Genomic DNA, 16654 nt, shown 5'->3' on the forward strand with positions numbered 1-16654 from the left:
GTGTTTACTTAAAGATAGTCCTTCGTATCCAAACTAACGCCCATCACACAACTCTCAAATCTGACACAATTTTATCGGTCCGGTTTTCATACAAAGTTCAAGCTGCTTAAAACCAACTTCGTGGACCTCAGTTAAGCCTTAAAGTAAAAGTCCAATCATCTTTTATACCAACCTATCTTCTTCTTTTGCACGGGAATAGGTGCATAACATTTACACCGACTGACTACCTTTAACTTGGTTAACCCAGTGAAAGGCGTTTATCTGCAAATTTGTCGTGGCTTATTAGTAATTGTCCCGAAATCATTCACTCACTACCGCTCCTCTTTTGTAATGGAGTTGGAAGTGGTACTCCTGTTCTATTTCGCTTTGTTCAACTCTCTACCCTTACATGGGTTGCATTCTATGATATTTCTCCAGTCAATCCTGGATACTACTTTATCCACTTTAGTGCACAGGTTTCATTCACATTGTTCCTTTGCTGAGGTATAGCGCGTCAATCACACCTACGCGGCATCGCGCGCGGTCCTTGAAATACGCTTCAGCTCCCCCTAATAACTTTTCGAGACGCTCGCACTCCTCCTCTACTGGTCTGCCCTTGGGACCACAGAAACCACATTTCCTAGTTATACAAATTGATTGACGCTTTCGATGCTCTGCCCATTAATGTAAATAGGAAGAGTGCGTTGAACCGTTAGCCCGGTTTTGTTCAGTTCAACTCTACTTGCCTCCCTTTCCAAATCGGCAGCCATTTGGCCAAGGTCTATGACCTGGTGAGAGAGCAAACATATGTCGTCAGCGTAGTCGAGGTGTTTAAGGAAAGATGTCATAGTCCACGTGCGATCACATGCAAGTTCTTTTGTCCTGCGGTATACATTTATAAAATCATTGTGATCTGCGGCATCTTCCGCTTCCCTAACAAGCATAATAGCAAATTCTCTGTTGTTATGGAGTACACTATGCTGAACTTCTCGGGATTCCGCTCGGTATCGGAGTTCGAGTGCGTGACGCCCGCCATCATTCGCGGTCAGTAGAGCCTTCAACCCCTTTCGTTCATAGATCCTCTTCTGCAATTTCGCAATCCTCCAGATCTTATGATGCCGACGAACTGTCAAGCACCCGAAAAGGGCACTTTTCATAGCGGCCGAATGCTCGTCGATATTCTCAAGCATGTTACTCAATATATCTGCCGTTTGATCAGCAAGGTAGCTTCCCCACTTTTAAGTGACAGCTGGATCATACAAGCGGTCAATTTTGAACCTGGGAGGGTCGCAGCTCTCCAACCCTGCGGATATTGGCGGGCGCAAGACGGGAGCGAACGTAAGCGAGATCCCTTTCGAGGCCGATGTCAGCGCCTCTCTTGTTGCGTATATCCAAGAGACAACTCCGCGATCGCGAAGTGGTCGGTCTGATTGCTCGTACGGCGTCGGTCAGTTGAAACCCAGCTACTGTTATGGCAGGCCCTGCGCTCGAGCAATGTGCCACCAGTGTAGAAATCCGCCAACCTCCCACCATTACCGTTGCGGTCGTCAACACGTGCGTTTAATTGCTTATAGAAAGCATCCTTCTTCACTATATCGAAAGTTTCCGTTGGTGCGTAGTATTTTACAATTGTGATGCTCCTCAACTAGGACCGGAATCTCGGGTGCGGTAGAAGTCTGAAGCAACTCGACACCGGATTCACGTCTGCTACTTCTTGGCTTTTCGGACCATAAAAGCACGTTGCCGCAAAAGGCGGAGGAGTACTTTCCAAAGTCCTACCATCTTGCTTCGCTTCGACCCAGAATGTAAATGCAGTAAAGTTTTAACAAAGTTTTCTCCCTTTTAGTCGCCTCTTACGACAAGCAGGGAACACTTTGAGGGTATTGTCAAGCCGACGCTTTAAGAACAACTTTATTTCCATGTATACTTCCCTATTGAACTCCACATTTTCAATCCCTCGCACAAGCAACAACCCAGCATTTTCCTTGCAGCCTGTACTCTTATTGACGTTGTCTGATAAACGGCCTTGCCTTCTGCTTTACTATTGGAGCCTGCTGACTATCCCTCCATGGAGCTTGCTATGTTCTTGCACTTCCCGATTCTATGTGCTAAAGGTCAGTATTACAATACTCAGCAGCTTAGCTTCCTTGGCTTCTTTTTCTCCCTCTAGTTTCAAATATAAGATAAGTTATTTACTTTCACCTCTTTCTGAGGACAAGACTAATATATGTAGCTGCTAATGACTCCCTAAGGGAACATAGCGTATCGACTACGCCTACGCGGTATTGTTGTTGGTTCGACAGAATTCCTCCTGCGTTGAACATTTGGGATAACTTCTACTCGCTATCGAGAGCTTTCTCATTATGAATGATTAAAAAGGGGGTTCAACGGAGATCTGCTCTTCAAAGACTGATCTAAAGTGATCAGAAAAGTATAATCGACTAGTGATATCAGCTTAAATCAAATGTACTCACTAACGCGAATCGAGGGATCAGGGCCTAGAATAAAGCCACATTCGTGCGATTTGCCACCTCCAGATAGTGCTTTTTGAAGTGCACGCTATCACGAGGTTTGAAGGTAATATGGCTAGTTGTTAAGAGTCCCCTGAAATCATCTTATAAGAGTTAGATCGTTTAACCATACAGCTGCCCGAACGAGAATCAGACTTGTGTTGAAGGACACGCTGGAAGCAATTTCGGCAGTATCATCGCAACCGTTGGAACAGCTTGAAAATATAGGACAAGGTATTTTTATGTATGAGACAGATAATGCCTCTTCTTGGATCTTGGCAGGATATTTATATCATCCGCATAGGTCATTAAGTGTGATATTATAGATGTCTGAATGGCATCCTGGAGATCAGGTCGTGCCATTGAGAAGCTTCTCGAAATAATTGGCCACCGATTTGTCATCTACTTTATGTCTCCCCAATTAATTCCAGTAAAATATAGTTTTGGACTGGATTCTTGCTGTCGTTCTTTTTTTAAGGTTTTGTTTGTAAAACAAAACCTTATTAAAATCGGTTCAATGTCTGTCTGTCTGTCTGTCCGTCTGTCTGTCTGTCACAGAAACGTGTCAGAAACGGCTATACCGATTGACACGAAATTTGGTGAGATGGTGAGACCTGTGGACCCCCAGACATACAGTCAGTGATATCCTCCTACGTTGAGATTTAGGGGGGGGGTCCCCATACATGTAAAAGGGGGGCGTAAAATTTTTTTTCACCAAATATAGTCATGTGGGGTATCAAATGAAAGGTCTCGATTAGTGCTTTTCGAAGCCAGTCTTAATTTTGAGATTTGTTAAAAAGGTGGGGAGTTGGAGGGGTGCAAAGTGATGATTACTTTAACGGACCCATTATCAGAAACTACTCAACCGAAAAATCTGAAAAAAATCATGAAGCTGTCTCTATACGGTGCCCAGGCCTCAAAATACTCTCCATATCGATATCTGTTTAAATCAAGTTAATAATATTAAATTCTCAATTCTTTGGGAAAATTGAGTAAAACCCCCCTTAAGTTTATCTCAGAGTTATAAAAGTTGGTAGTAGTATAAAATATAATATGAAGCATATTATCTCCAAGTTTGATCGAACTCATTCTATTAGTAACAAAGGCACCGTAGCTCAAAGTTGTTTTTATCGTGTAAATTTGCAACCCGAAGTACTATTATAAATCTGATATGCTAAATGCATATTCTTAACGGGCTACGTACAAATGGGATAATTCTACACTTAAATATATTCACACAAGAAGCAAACAAAACCTTTCATACCTGAAGCGTCCAGCTTCCGGTTTTCCGACTTGTTTCACGTTGTAGGAAGATCAAATTATCTGCCTTCAAGCTATCATTTAGTCTGCAAGTGTAATTATATACATACTTGCATTTATCCTTTCCGGAATATTTGTCAGCGGTATATCTAAATTCCACTGATTTGTCTCGTTTGCAATGTTTTTACCAGAAACAAAATTTATGCATCTGCTTCGTTAGGCTTAGTAGTTTCACGGTCGACCAGCTTTTCTTCGATCTTTGCATTGATGTCGCTGAGGACTATTTTCACGGCCCAAGGTGATTATATGATTAGTTTTTTACTGAATTGCCCTTGTCTTCCATTGGAGAACATATGTTGATTACCTGTACGTTGAAAATTCAGTATTCACTGGAAGTGCACCAGTTCTTTCATTGTTTAGTTTGAAATCTATGGCGAGACTGTCTCAACGTTATGTCGTATTCTAGCGTTCCAGACCATCTATCGCCTTTGAAATTAGTATACGTACGAAAGTCAGATGCCACACTGCGTAATAATTCCATTTCTACTTTGGAGGACCGCTCTATTTATCTCCGTTACTCGGAGCAGGAAACTGTGCCGAGTGAAGCCCATTCATTGATTCCTTGGAATTAAGAAAGATACATTGCCGAGCAAAGAAAATCTACATTTACTTTTCTACCCGTAGTTTTTGGTTGGCTCTGATATGAACGAAGAACCTTGCTAGATTATGTATTTCTTCGATTCCACTAGTTTGTACGTCCTCAAACTTCCAAATCGTTGACCTCTCCAAACACGGCACTCTTACGAATCTTTTATTAATTAAAGACTTAAATAATCAAAGTGCTCCAATCACTTTTTGGTTTTCTTCCATCTCGATAGTATTATCGATAAACTAACATTATCTAACTTACTCGAAGTCCTGGAACTTACAATGAATGAACAGATATTTTTTGCATCACTTCTCTTGTACGAAGTGAAATTTGCGGCGTGATACCAATGTAATTGACCATTAAACCAGCATAACTTCTCTTCTTTGTCTTGTTTTATTCGTTTGTTGTTAAACAGAAAAGGCCACAATACTACAAACACTCAGTACGGTAGAGCACCCCCTCCATATTCGAAAGATGTCCCCTCCAGCAGCCACTCTACGTATAAAACTTTAAAATCCAGTGGGGAGCAGAAGGCCATGGCGAGGAAAGCGATGGCAGTAACGAGACCAGAAAAACAACTCACTTCAGTAAAGTGCTGAAGGAAAAATATTTTGTGGCACCCAGACAGGATCAATAAAATTTTGTTGGTGTCATAACTGTAAAACTAAGAGTTGTACCATCACACCACAACCAACAAGCAAGAGAAAGCGGAGTACCACTGTCACTACCGCAAGTGGAGATTTGTAAAATAAGGACTCATCCATGGGTAAATCTGTGGGATACTTTGCTAGTTCGACAACGACGAAGACTACAACGCTTGTCGTCGAGAACGGTTTATACATTTTGCGGCAGGCGTGGGAGCTACGGTGACAGGGGCAATAAGTCCCCTTCACTCCGAGGACTGGTGCCAAGAGAAAGAGTGAAATGTTCAGCACTTCAGCATTAAAAATTCCCTGAAATCCACTCCTTCCTCACTAGTTGGGAATAACCAACACGAATTGAATTGCTAAACTGTGAGTATGGAAACAAGGAGCAGACGAAGAAAGGAAATGCCACGGAATTCATCTTTGGCAAAGAGGAAATTGTTAGGAATTCAATTTTTGGCCGGATAGACAGGTCTGATGAAAGATAAGAGCCAGCTTAATCTGAAACAAACGTAGAAGAAGTCATGGAGAACTATCGATAACGAGATTGAGGTGGAAGTTTATCCTGCAAACAACCCTTGACTTCAAGTATGCCTTGAAATTGTTCAAACATTTCGAGATCCTTATTGCAACATATTCTTCGAAATCGTCTTGAAGGACTCTTGACTTTGTTGCAGGAAGATTTTTTCTGAGTCATTTTCGCTGCGGGATGCTACGTTAGTAGTGTAACAAATCCTTGTATTTGGGGAATTGATATGGCCGGTCAAATCAGTATCACCCCGCCAACTTCAAAAATTGACATTCCCGAGAATGAGAGGCTGGTTTCGCTTCGAGGCTTCGGGACTTCCCTTCTTTTATTAAACATTACTTTGATTACGGAGGCTATCTTAGGGCTTCTCAGAAAGGGAGGATGCGAAGTTCAGGCCTGTTTTCTCCGAACTAAGAATATGTAGTGGTCCCACCATCTGTTGACTACTGTATAGCCGGGACGAAGGGCGAATTTTGCTTTAGGGCTTTTCTCTAACAAAGCCTAATCGGTGCTTAGAAGTTATGTAATTTTGTTATGAAAGTCAATCATATCCTGACTCTTGTAGCCTGACATTACCAGTCTTCCCTCTTAATGAGGCATTGTTTTTGTTAAAGATTCCCCTGCTTTTCAATAACAGAGTTTTTGGGGAGCAAAAAAATGACAGAAAAAAAGCAAACGAAAGTGCGTACAATTTCGCTCGGAGCATTATGGTATTGTAAAAAATATAGCCGCTTGGAGCTGAAGGGAAATCATTTTCCTAAAAGTGAGGTCTTCGGTGAACTGCAAAGCGAACAACAGCAAAAATGGAAGAAAATTGGCTGGAGGGCGACTAGCGGAGATACTGAAGAACTAGTACCAACAAGAGATGATGTTGATTCTAATGATGTAAGTAATAGTGGAGATGAGAAATGATGACTTAAATGACCACGACAACAATTGCACCGTCACCGGAAGCGTGGAACAATGAACAAAAAGGTATGAACATGTCAGTGATTTGGGGTAGCTAGCATGACTTTTGTGCTGTGCTTACTATGGATGGCTACGGAGAGAAGGAGTCGTCCTAAGGACGTTGCTCGTTACTCAATACCACATAAATAATATCTGTGACGTAGATTTGACTTGGTAATAAGATGTTGCGAAATGAATGCTTAGGTTGTACCTTGGGATTCCCTTGGGTGAAGGATAGCAGAGGGTTTTGCAAATATCTGCATCTTTTATTAGTGCAAATGTGATAACAGGGGAAAAATTAAAATTGTTTGAGTTGTACGTAGGATACGAATTAGTGTAACGCCGCCAAATGTAGCAGATGCTTAAACTATGCGCCCATGTCCACAACTTGCCTGAGATTTAACAGGAAGACAACATGCCGCAGATGCGGCTAGATGGATCACAAACCAAGGACTTACAACGAAAAGTTGAATTCTTAAACTGTTAAAGCTGATTTAATGCTAATCAGCGAATAAGATTGGCACAAAAATCCAGCTTCAAGCCGGCTCAACTTATTAAGTAACTTTGTCATCAGGGTTCGACTTCGGGTTCCCTCCAAAACCAGGGGAAGGCCTCGTATGAATTTGTAATTTATGGATAATGTTTTTCTGCTTCTATCTATAGCCGAATGGGACAATACTGGGTTTTCTGATACACCGTCTTGGGCACGGAGAAGCGGATCTTCGTTAAACGTGACTTTAATGCCTGAGCAGGTATGCCTCGCTCGGGTTCGAAAGTGGTGACGAGAGCAGGAATCGATATTGTATTACCGCTAACTTTCTGGTGCTTAGGCTGCGAGGAATCATTTCCGGCGTTAACTTGGAATTAATGGTTTGCGTGAAACGTCGCGAAGCTGAACATTGGGAGATTCGTCGAAGCTCTTGAAACAAGTAGAGCCGCGTTGGAGAACACTTTGGGATGGTAGTGCTGCTGCTGACAGGGTACTTATCTCCAAGACAGTTCGGTTTTAGGCTAGGGACGGCGGATGCTGTCATGGAGATCGTGGGTGACGAAGTGCTCTTCGTAACGCTTTATGTCATAAATGCCTTTAATTTCATAAGATGAAATGATATGTCAGAAACACTAGAAAATTCACTACATGTGCTGGGCTATTTCTTACGGATATTGACGATTATCTGCAAGATCTTGTCCGGCTGTAGTGTTTAAAGCACTAAGCTGTCGCTGTGAAGGTCACGGCTCAAATCTCACTGGTGGCAGAGGATTGTAATTGGATATTGGATATCAGTTCGCTCAACTGTAAATGAGTATCTGAGTCGAATTAGGATATTAATCATCCGGAATAAAATGCTTTAACACGGGACCAGATCCAATTGGATTGTCGCGCCAGCGATTATTATTTTTAACTGAGAAACCGCACCCTGCTCCATAAGGTACCACAGGGCAAGACGAGGATGGAGAACCGACCAAGCCTCCGACGGGAGGCTGCACATGAATGTATCCTAGGACCGGGCCATTGGAACGGCTCTTACGATAGTTTGCTAAGGCTCGACATGCCATAAGAGTTGCGCCTGGTAGATGATAGTGTAGCACCTGTTTCCGAACGTACTGTTCAATAGGCACAAAGTAAAATTTGTATATTGCTGCGACCTTAGGCGAATGGGTGACTGGTCCTGCTTTCTGCCCTGAAAAAAACCGAAGTAGTTATCTTGGCTAAAAAGGGAATCCAGATACTGATTCCTTGTCGATTGGCGATTTGATTGACGCTCGACTCGGGCGAATCCAAGCAGCAGCGGAGTGAAAATGGAGCTTGGCCTTAATTTGACTAATGACAAACGTTTCAATGAGTGCAACGTCGATCGTTCTGATCTACGGGGTGGACGTATGCGGTAATGCTTTTAGCAAGGAGGTGTATCATAAACGACTTGTGGATGACTAAGTAACGAAAAGCCATCTGCAAGCGTAAGAGAAACAATCGTGAAGAATCGTAGCAGACACTAAATGATTGGCATTAAAAATCCGATATGTGGAACCGTAGTGGAACCTAAAATACAACAAGTTGAAAAACCGGAAGCTGGTGCTTCGGATATTAAGGTTTTGTGTTCATCATATGTGAAAAAATTTTCCATTCGTATATGGCTAAAGACTGAAAATATTGCTTCATATTGTTTTCAAACTACAAAACATACGTACATATTGCAGACGTAGATATTATGTTCACCCTAAACGAACATTGCCTATTACCAAAAGCTATAATTATATATGCGCCTATATATATTGATTGTATAATATATACACATATTTCCGATTTGCTTCGTGCACAAAAGGGTAGATATATACATATCCAGTACGTATATTGAATACCACAGCCCCTTCACCCTTCACTCTACTAGTTTCATTAGCATATACACTCAAATACATACATATTTCTGTCTCGAGTAAATGACGTTGATATATAGATGATTAAAAGACTTTTAGTTGTGCTTCCCTGCGTATATGAGCTCACTTTCTTGTGTTATTGCCGAATTGTTATAATGACGTCATACACGTTTTAGAATGTGCGAAATTCACATAAAATGTAAAAGTTTCACCTTCCATAATTTTGTTAATAATATTTGGGTTTCCTTCAAACTTCCCGAAGTTACGCCTTATCCTAAATTTCTAAAATATGCTAATATACTATTATTAACTTTATTACTCTTAACTCTTAGACTTAACACAAAATGCTATATGTGAAGCGATTCACAGATCATACGTTGTCACCAAATTTCGTGATGATCGGTTTGGCCGTTTCCGAATAAATCGGGTGTGACAGACAGACAGACATCGACTCGGTTCTAATAAGGTCTCGTTTTACACAAAACCTTAAAAAGGGGGGGGGGGGGTATACCCCTGAATCTGAACGGCCCAAGTGCCGCAATTGAGAGGGAAGATCTGCGATGCGCCACATACTCAATCGATGTTTCCCCTGCTTATCGACATAAACTTAATTACTCGTTTTTGCATTAATTCACGATATTATCCATTATGAGGAGGCAGGATTATTACTTTTGACTTCGGTCTCAAATTGAATAGAAGAAACACCAAAAATCCACTAATGAAGGCATCGTAACAAAGCCGAAAAGTATCAGCTGTTTTCGAAGCAATAGTTACATACATATAAAACGTTTTGCACTAGCTCGAGACAAACGCTACAAATAAATTTCCTAATACACAGCATGGTATGCGCATGGTCAGGCTATGCAATGGACGGTGAAAACCAAAAGGAAAAGTAACGGTTAGTGATCGGTTTCGAGAATTCGAAAAATTGTTTACTCTTATCGGAATGGGTTTTAGGGTTTCGAGATATATGAAAAAATTTTAATTTTAGCTTTTCTTTCGTCGGCTCACTTCTCTTGCCATATGACATTCAATCCAATTGACTAATTTTGAGATTTATTTTTGCAAATCCTTTCATCTTGATTTGAAATTTCCTACTAATAAAAGCTACTTTTCCTTTCATTACAGGAGAGAAACCATACAAGTGTTCATGGGAAGGATGCGAATGGCGTTTTGCAAGAAGCGATGAGTTAACGCGTCACTACCGAAAACATACCGGAGCCAAACCGTTCAAATGTCGCAACTGTGACCGATGCTTTTCACGTTCCGATCACCTAGCGTTACACATGAAACGTCACAACTAAGTCCTGTAATGAAGAGAAAAAGCAGTTCTTCAATTTAAACCAAGAAAAACATTCAAAATGAAGTGCAAAACCTTGAAGGAGAAATAAGAGATAAAGAAATATAATTTCTGGTGCCATTCTGTCACGGATTAACGATATCATTGCTAAAATACATACTACATGAAAACAAAAAAAATAAAACTAAAAAAAGAAACGAAGCAAAGCTCTACAGGAAATTTGTCAACCCATTTCAAGCGTCAACATCATTTAACTATACGAACAAAACCTAATGCTAGAACCGGGATGTTACAAACTATGAGACCGGTAATTTTTGAACTACAAACATCTGAGTTTTAGTTAGAAATAGTTTAAATATTTACACTAAAAACCAAGCAACATAAAAAATGTTTATTTTCACAACTTCAAAATATTTTCAATTGTTATATTGTTTTTAGTACCATGTTTGATTTATATATTTTTGTAATTTTTATATGTAAAACTAAGTCTTGAAAAAAATTTAATATATAAATTTGAGGTTTACTTGCTAGGGAAGATACGTGTCAAGGATTTATGTTCTTTACTGCTTACACCTAGGTTAATTTTTGTGTGCAACATATTATATATATGCATACCTTATTTTTTAATTCAATTTATAATTTGCATTGAAAAGAGGAACAAACTTCTAAGAGTTATTTTTTATGTTTAAGTTTTATACGAAATACAGACAATTGTATAAAAAACCATCTCACCAAAGTCGCGCATTCTGAAGCAAATATATATTTAGTTGTATATGATTTAGTTTAGGTTCACTTCATTTGTAACATTTATATTTAATTGTAAGATAAATATTTTCTTTTCATTACATGTGGAAATGTGTCCATTGTGCAGAATATGATTTTCGCAATAATTTCTCTTAGAATCCAAGCCCCGATAATTATCATTAAGTTGAATTGTATGTTTTCGCTTAGTTTAATGAGAGCTACTTTAATTGCAAGATTACCTTTACCTTGAGTTTCTTTAAGAGTTTTTGTCTTGTAAGATTATTCAAGATTTTCTTTTAATAGTTTTAGTCTTTTAACTATGCTAGGACAAGCGACTGGAAGTTGATTGCTAAGTTAGGAAGGCATTAATTGCATGCATCAATTTTCGTTTTTCGATATTTTCCATATAGTTTAAAGCGTAAAATACAAACAAGCAACCAAACGAAAAAGCATTAGGTAAGATATTAATAATATCGTTTTTCTTAGAGAAAATTATTATTAAATATAAATATATATAAATAAATTTGAAACGGAGAGTATAACTAAAAATGAAACTAGAGTAAATTATCACTGCCAGCCAGAATGGATTTACACTTTGGGAATTTTGATATCAGTTAGTAAATAAATTGAGAAGAGAGTAGAATAAAAGATATACGACAAACCGCAAGACAAAAATAAAACCAACTATCTGATACAAATATGGAGGAAACAAAACACAAACAATCGACAAATTCATTAAACAATAATGACAACACTTGAGCTTACCTAGATTTAATCATTTTTTTCTCTTTCTGTTCCAATGTTTATAGTTTTTTTGTCTTCATTTCTGTTTATAATAATTATCGATTATAATTAAATTGGACGTAATTTTTGAAACACGTATTTTTATTTTGCTTTTATTGTGATTATCATCTTATGGTTTCCCAATGCGATGTGTAGTAGAATAGGTGGGTGCGTTCCCAGCTCATTAACGATGATCGGGTCTTGCTTTGGGGAGGCAAGTAGGCGTATGATTTGCTTTTTCTGCTGGACTCGTGGTGCTTACTTCGACTTGTTGCGAACTTGGATAGCTTTCCTATACTTTTAAAATATATTTTCATCGTTGATTCAAAAATAGATATAAAATAATTGAATATTCTGAATAAATATCCTTCACCATTTGGGCGTATACTGGACTACGAGTTACTTACGTATTATCTTTGAACTCATTTTAAAGTTGGAAAATAAAATCGTACTAAAATCGATTCACTGTCTGTCTATACTTTTTTAAAGATGGAAAGCATCGTAATTCACCCTGGGGGACCGTGAGTCCTAGGAGGTTTTACGTGAGTACCTGTCTCGTGGACTTAATCCCTCGGTCTTCCTAAGACACGGAATGATTTTGTAACCACAATCAAAGCCCCGCTGTCACAAGCAACAACGGTACCAGTCTATACCAAATGCATGGCTCAGCATTCATACTAGTGGATGCAAGACCTACCTAAATCTCTACCGAACTAAGGAGTACGGCGCCCGTGTTGAAACGCAACACCACGCTAAGACCCGAAGGTTTCTGTTCGCTTGAACGCAACCACAACCTCCATGAAGCTCTCACTAGGAGGCTAACCGCAAACAACCGAGCTGAACGCACATACATCAGGAATTCTCCTGAAGTATTGAGTCCAAGCGCTATTCCGGTTTCCATGGTACCAGTATACCCCTGGTAGGGTTTCGTGACTTTTGCCATTTCAGATGAGTCCCCGTGCAGACTCGAGTCTGATCGCCGTAATTAGGCCTTTGGAACATTCGCCTACTGCCTCACGGCCGGCAAGCCAATGTGATACAGGGTCTCTCGGTGCAACCACTATGGAGGTTCTCCCCGGCCACTTGGTTTTGGTTCAGCCGACAGGGTCTTCCGCCGCCCCGTCTTCCTCCCTGCCACCTCTGAGCAGCACCTTGGGGGACTGTAATTCACTAAAGCCACCTTTGCTCGCCCACTAGGCCCTACGGAACTATCTATAGACATATTACTTCATTACTCCTGCGCTAGGAAATATTTCGCAAACAATCTTTCCTTCCTCAACACTTCTTTCCCAGCATTTGGCGAATCATCGTGTGTACTCCTATAGTTCTCCTTAATAATACACACTCAAGTTATAAATAGTGTCACTAGCGTTGCCTGACGAGGAATTATTTGCAGCGATAACAGTGTTGAGAGCAGTATTGCCGCTCCTCATACGCATTCCTAGCCTTTGCCAGCCGCGCCCAATATCAATCGACAAGATGGACAAGTTCGCGTTGTTGAAGTCAGGGCAAAGGGTGGGCAAAATAAACTCATTGCGATCGCTTAAATTGGCGAACATCTGATTTTTCGTATTAAGCAATATTACGAAGAAACAGGCAAAGCTGTAAATTAGCCTATAGATAATTGGCCGCGCTCTCCGGAAAGGTGGTTGAAGCGATGCGGTCGCGACTCAATCGGAACCCTTGTCGGAACCAGAATCCTACCACCTAAGATGAAGATAGTGCCACGAACCGTTTCTCGCATTCTGGGCGAAGACCTGCGGCTAAAAGCTTACAAATGATATTCTGGATACATCCTTACTCCGCGACTGAATTGTCTCAGAGTCGAGGGATCGAAAAAGGTATTGCGCGCATATGGAAAAAGTTTTTTCAAAAAAAATTTTTTCACAGACGAAACATTTTTTACGACTGAACAAAAAATAACATTTGGAACGATCTGGTATATGCTTGGTCATCATATGACACCAAAGACAGAGTTCCATATGTTAAACGAGGTCACCATCCTACATCCGTGACCATTTGGTGGGGAGTGCCCTTGAAAAGTATCACTCCTATCCATTTCTACACTGGTCAAAACCACCGCTAAAATTGATGACCAAACTCGTACTTGTGTTCAAACCAGTAGTCAAGCCACTCAATGATACCCTGTTTGCTGGTAAACATTGGATCATCCAACAAGATTCTTCGCGGGGAAATAAGTCAAAACGTTGTCAACAATGACTTACGCACATTATTCCAGCATGTAGGCATGCCGAAGATTGAACGTCGGGAAGCTCCGACTTGAATCTACTGGACTACGAATTATTGGACATTTTTGAGGGAAATGCATGCCGAATACGCCATTAAAATTTCGAGTCGCTCAAACCAAATATTGTCGCAGAACCTACAAAAATACCTTTAAAAACGGTGCGTTCAGGTATTGCTAAATGTGTGGAACATTTACAGCTATTTATCAATAATAAAAGCGATCATTTTAAATGGTATACAGCCCATTCGAATTGTATTTTCATCCTCTTTCGAAGAATACAAAAAAAGCATTTTGCGTTCGATGTTCTGGTCTTGAATTATGTCATTTCAAAGTACTGATAGATGGTTCAATATGTTTTCTTTCGTTAACAAATCTCCGCGATATAGAGAGAACATGTTCCGGGTTTTCATATTCATTTTGATATTGGCAATAAGGGAGATGTCAGCACGTCCGGTCAGCATGCGTTTCCAGAGATAATGACATCTTCACCATCATCATCGCTATCGTTGTAACAACCGCCGTATTGCCGACTTAGGCCATAGTCCATAGGAAATAAGGCACACCGCATCCTATTGGACCATATTTGATCTACAGTCAGATGCTCGTCGTATGGTTCATCAATTTCATCGTTACATAGGCTACGGAATCATCCATCCTCCTCCTGTAAAAGACAAGGAGATTTTTCCTCGAACTCGACTAAAAATTCGTAATTTTCATCGCTAAAAACTCAAGTCTCTGAGGAGTACATGACGACTAGCGTCGCAGCTGCTATCGGATGTTATATTCCATTCTAGATAGAAGAAATTATCAATGGTTTCAAAGTTGTATTTTCCTATCTTTCTTGTTCTCAGTTAACTAACGCAATTTGATGTTGCACAGCTGCGGCAGTCCCGGTGATGCAGTGCTCCATATGAAGTCCTATTCCTCCAGCCGTCCATCACACCTTTTCAACTTTTCAAATACCAAATAGTAGGCGACCGCTGAAAGTTACGTAGGCACTTGCAGATCTCCTGAGTTAGCTGGACTAACTCAGATGTTTCCGCTAATTTAGGGTGTGCTATCTCCACTAAACCGTGGTTCACTTGTTTGTGTATGCCAAAGTGGCATGACTCCGTTTACTTCAGCCGAATGGCCACAATTCCTCCCATATTGACATGAAACCCATGCTGGGAGGAACATGACTCTCAACAGTTATCACCCACTAACAACTTTTCGGTTTTCTGCTCTGGGTGTCCTTCCTACGGCCTTTGTTTACGGGTGGTGTTTCGCTTTCACCTACTCGACCTGCGCATAAACATGACCATGTATGTACATCTTCAGGTTCGTTGCTTTGGCTGTCTGCCACACACGCTTTTCTCCGAAATAGTTTCACCTCTTGATATGATATTTGATGTAAAAGCTTCAGTTGTGAGCTCTCACGCATGCAGTAGATGATATCGTTCTAGTTCAAGCGTGTCCAGATAGAAGCAAAAGAGAGGTGTACATTCTCATTCGGAAAATTTGAAAAAATGATGGTGGCCTCAAAATACACCCCACCGCTATATCGTCTTAAATAATATTAATTAGGTACATTGTTATATCATGTAAATTTAAAGCAACCCGAAATCGCTGTAATATTGGTTGTAGAGAATCATACTAGAAAGTTTGGTACAAATCTTGCTGTTGTTAGCAAAGTTATAATAAGAGCAAACCCTATTCACACTCTTGCATAATGATTGGAAAGTTACTAATGTGATCGGTACAGCAGAGTTCAGAGCGGAGGCCAGCTTGCTTTCGGCCAATCTGTCAAACTTTCGAGGTGTTCCTTGATGCATTCCAAGATGAATTTGACTGATATTTTTGCGACAGCAGAAGACAAGGAAAGTTAGATTCCCAGGATTTACGGATGACTGCAAATAACCGTTAAGATCCGCGAATTTAATCGTTTGAATGCGTTAACGGCAGTGATAATTTCGCACGAATCGAAATTAAGTGCTCTTTCCAGCTTTCAGCTACGTATTGTCGTGGATGTGAAGCCTACCGTTAACTATCTCACCAGACCATCGAAAGGCTTACGACCACTTACAAGCTTTTTCGTGATACGGTATATGAGAGCGAAATCGTTGGTATTTGCGGCAGCAATTCTGGCTATTCGTTTTCTTTAGCCTTTGTCCCATTCAGAAGCGGCGTCGGCTCGTCTTGGTCGGTTAGATCATTTTACCCTGTAGAAGATTTGCTTCAGATTCAGTCGTGAGGTTTTCAAATCACCAACCGTATCAAGCCGGATTTCGTCAACATACCGTCGAAGACGCCTCTCTCGCAATTTTTCCACCATCGGAGCAACCCCATATCGATTGCGGATATCCTCATTTACGATGTAATAATGGTTTCTTATGCCTCTAATCCACAGTAACATTTTCATCTCCAGTATTCCAGGGCGTTGCTCATTGTCTTTAATATTTGGCCAATACCCACAACCATAGAGGGTAGACAACACTGCGGCAAATTCCCTGTTCGAGACGTTCGTTGGTAAGTCAATCACAAAGAACCATTTTGCGATAATGCGTGAAACAATTTCATAACGTAGTTCTCCACTGGCTAATAGCATTGATCCGAGATACTTAAATTGTTCAGTTCTGGGTTCATTGATAATAGTAGTGCCTGTTTCATTAGGATGGGTCGTCAAAAACTCTGTTCCATTCAAA

The 16654-nt window shown here is 40.4% G+C and overlaps 1 protein-coding gene across 1 annotated transcript in view; it reads left to right on the plus strand.

Annotated features, from left to right (window-relative positions):
- LOC119653200 (Krueppel-like factor luna) overlaps window positions 1-12329 on the plus strand; it is a 406205-nt gene extending 393876 nt beyond the window's left edge. The window contains exon 4 of the mRNA XM_038057771.1: window positions 10024-12329. Coding sequence (XP_037913699.1) covers window positions 10024-10199 — 176 coding nt within the window. The 3' untranslated portion in view covers window positions 10200-12329. The remainder of the gene's footprint in view (window positions 1-10023) is intronic.
- The last annotated feature ends 4325 nt before the right edge of the window (window positions 12330-16654 follow it).

Source organism: Hermetia illucens, chromosome 1, assembly GCF_905115235.1.
Source record: "Hermetia illucens chromosome 1, iHerIll2.2.curated.20191125, whole genome shotgun sequence".
Classification (NCBI taxonomy): domain Eukaryota; kingdom Metazoa; phylum Arthropoda; class Insecta; order Diptera; family Stratiomyidae; genus Hermetia; species Hermetia illucens.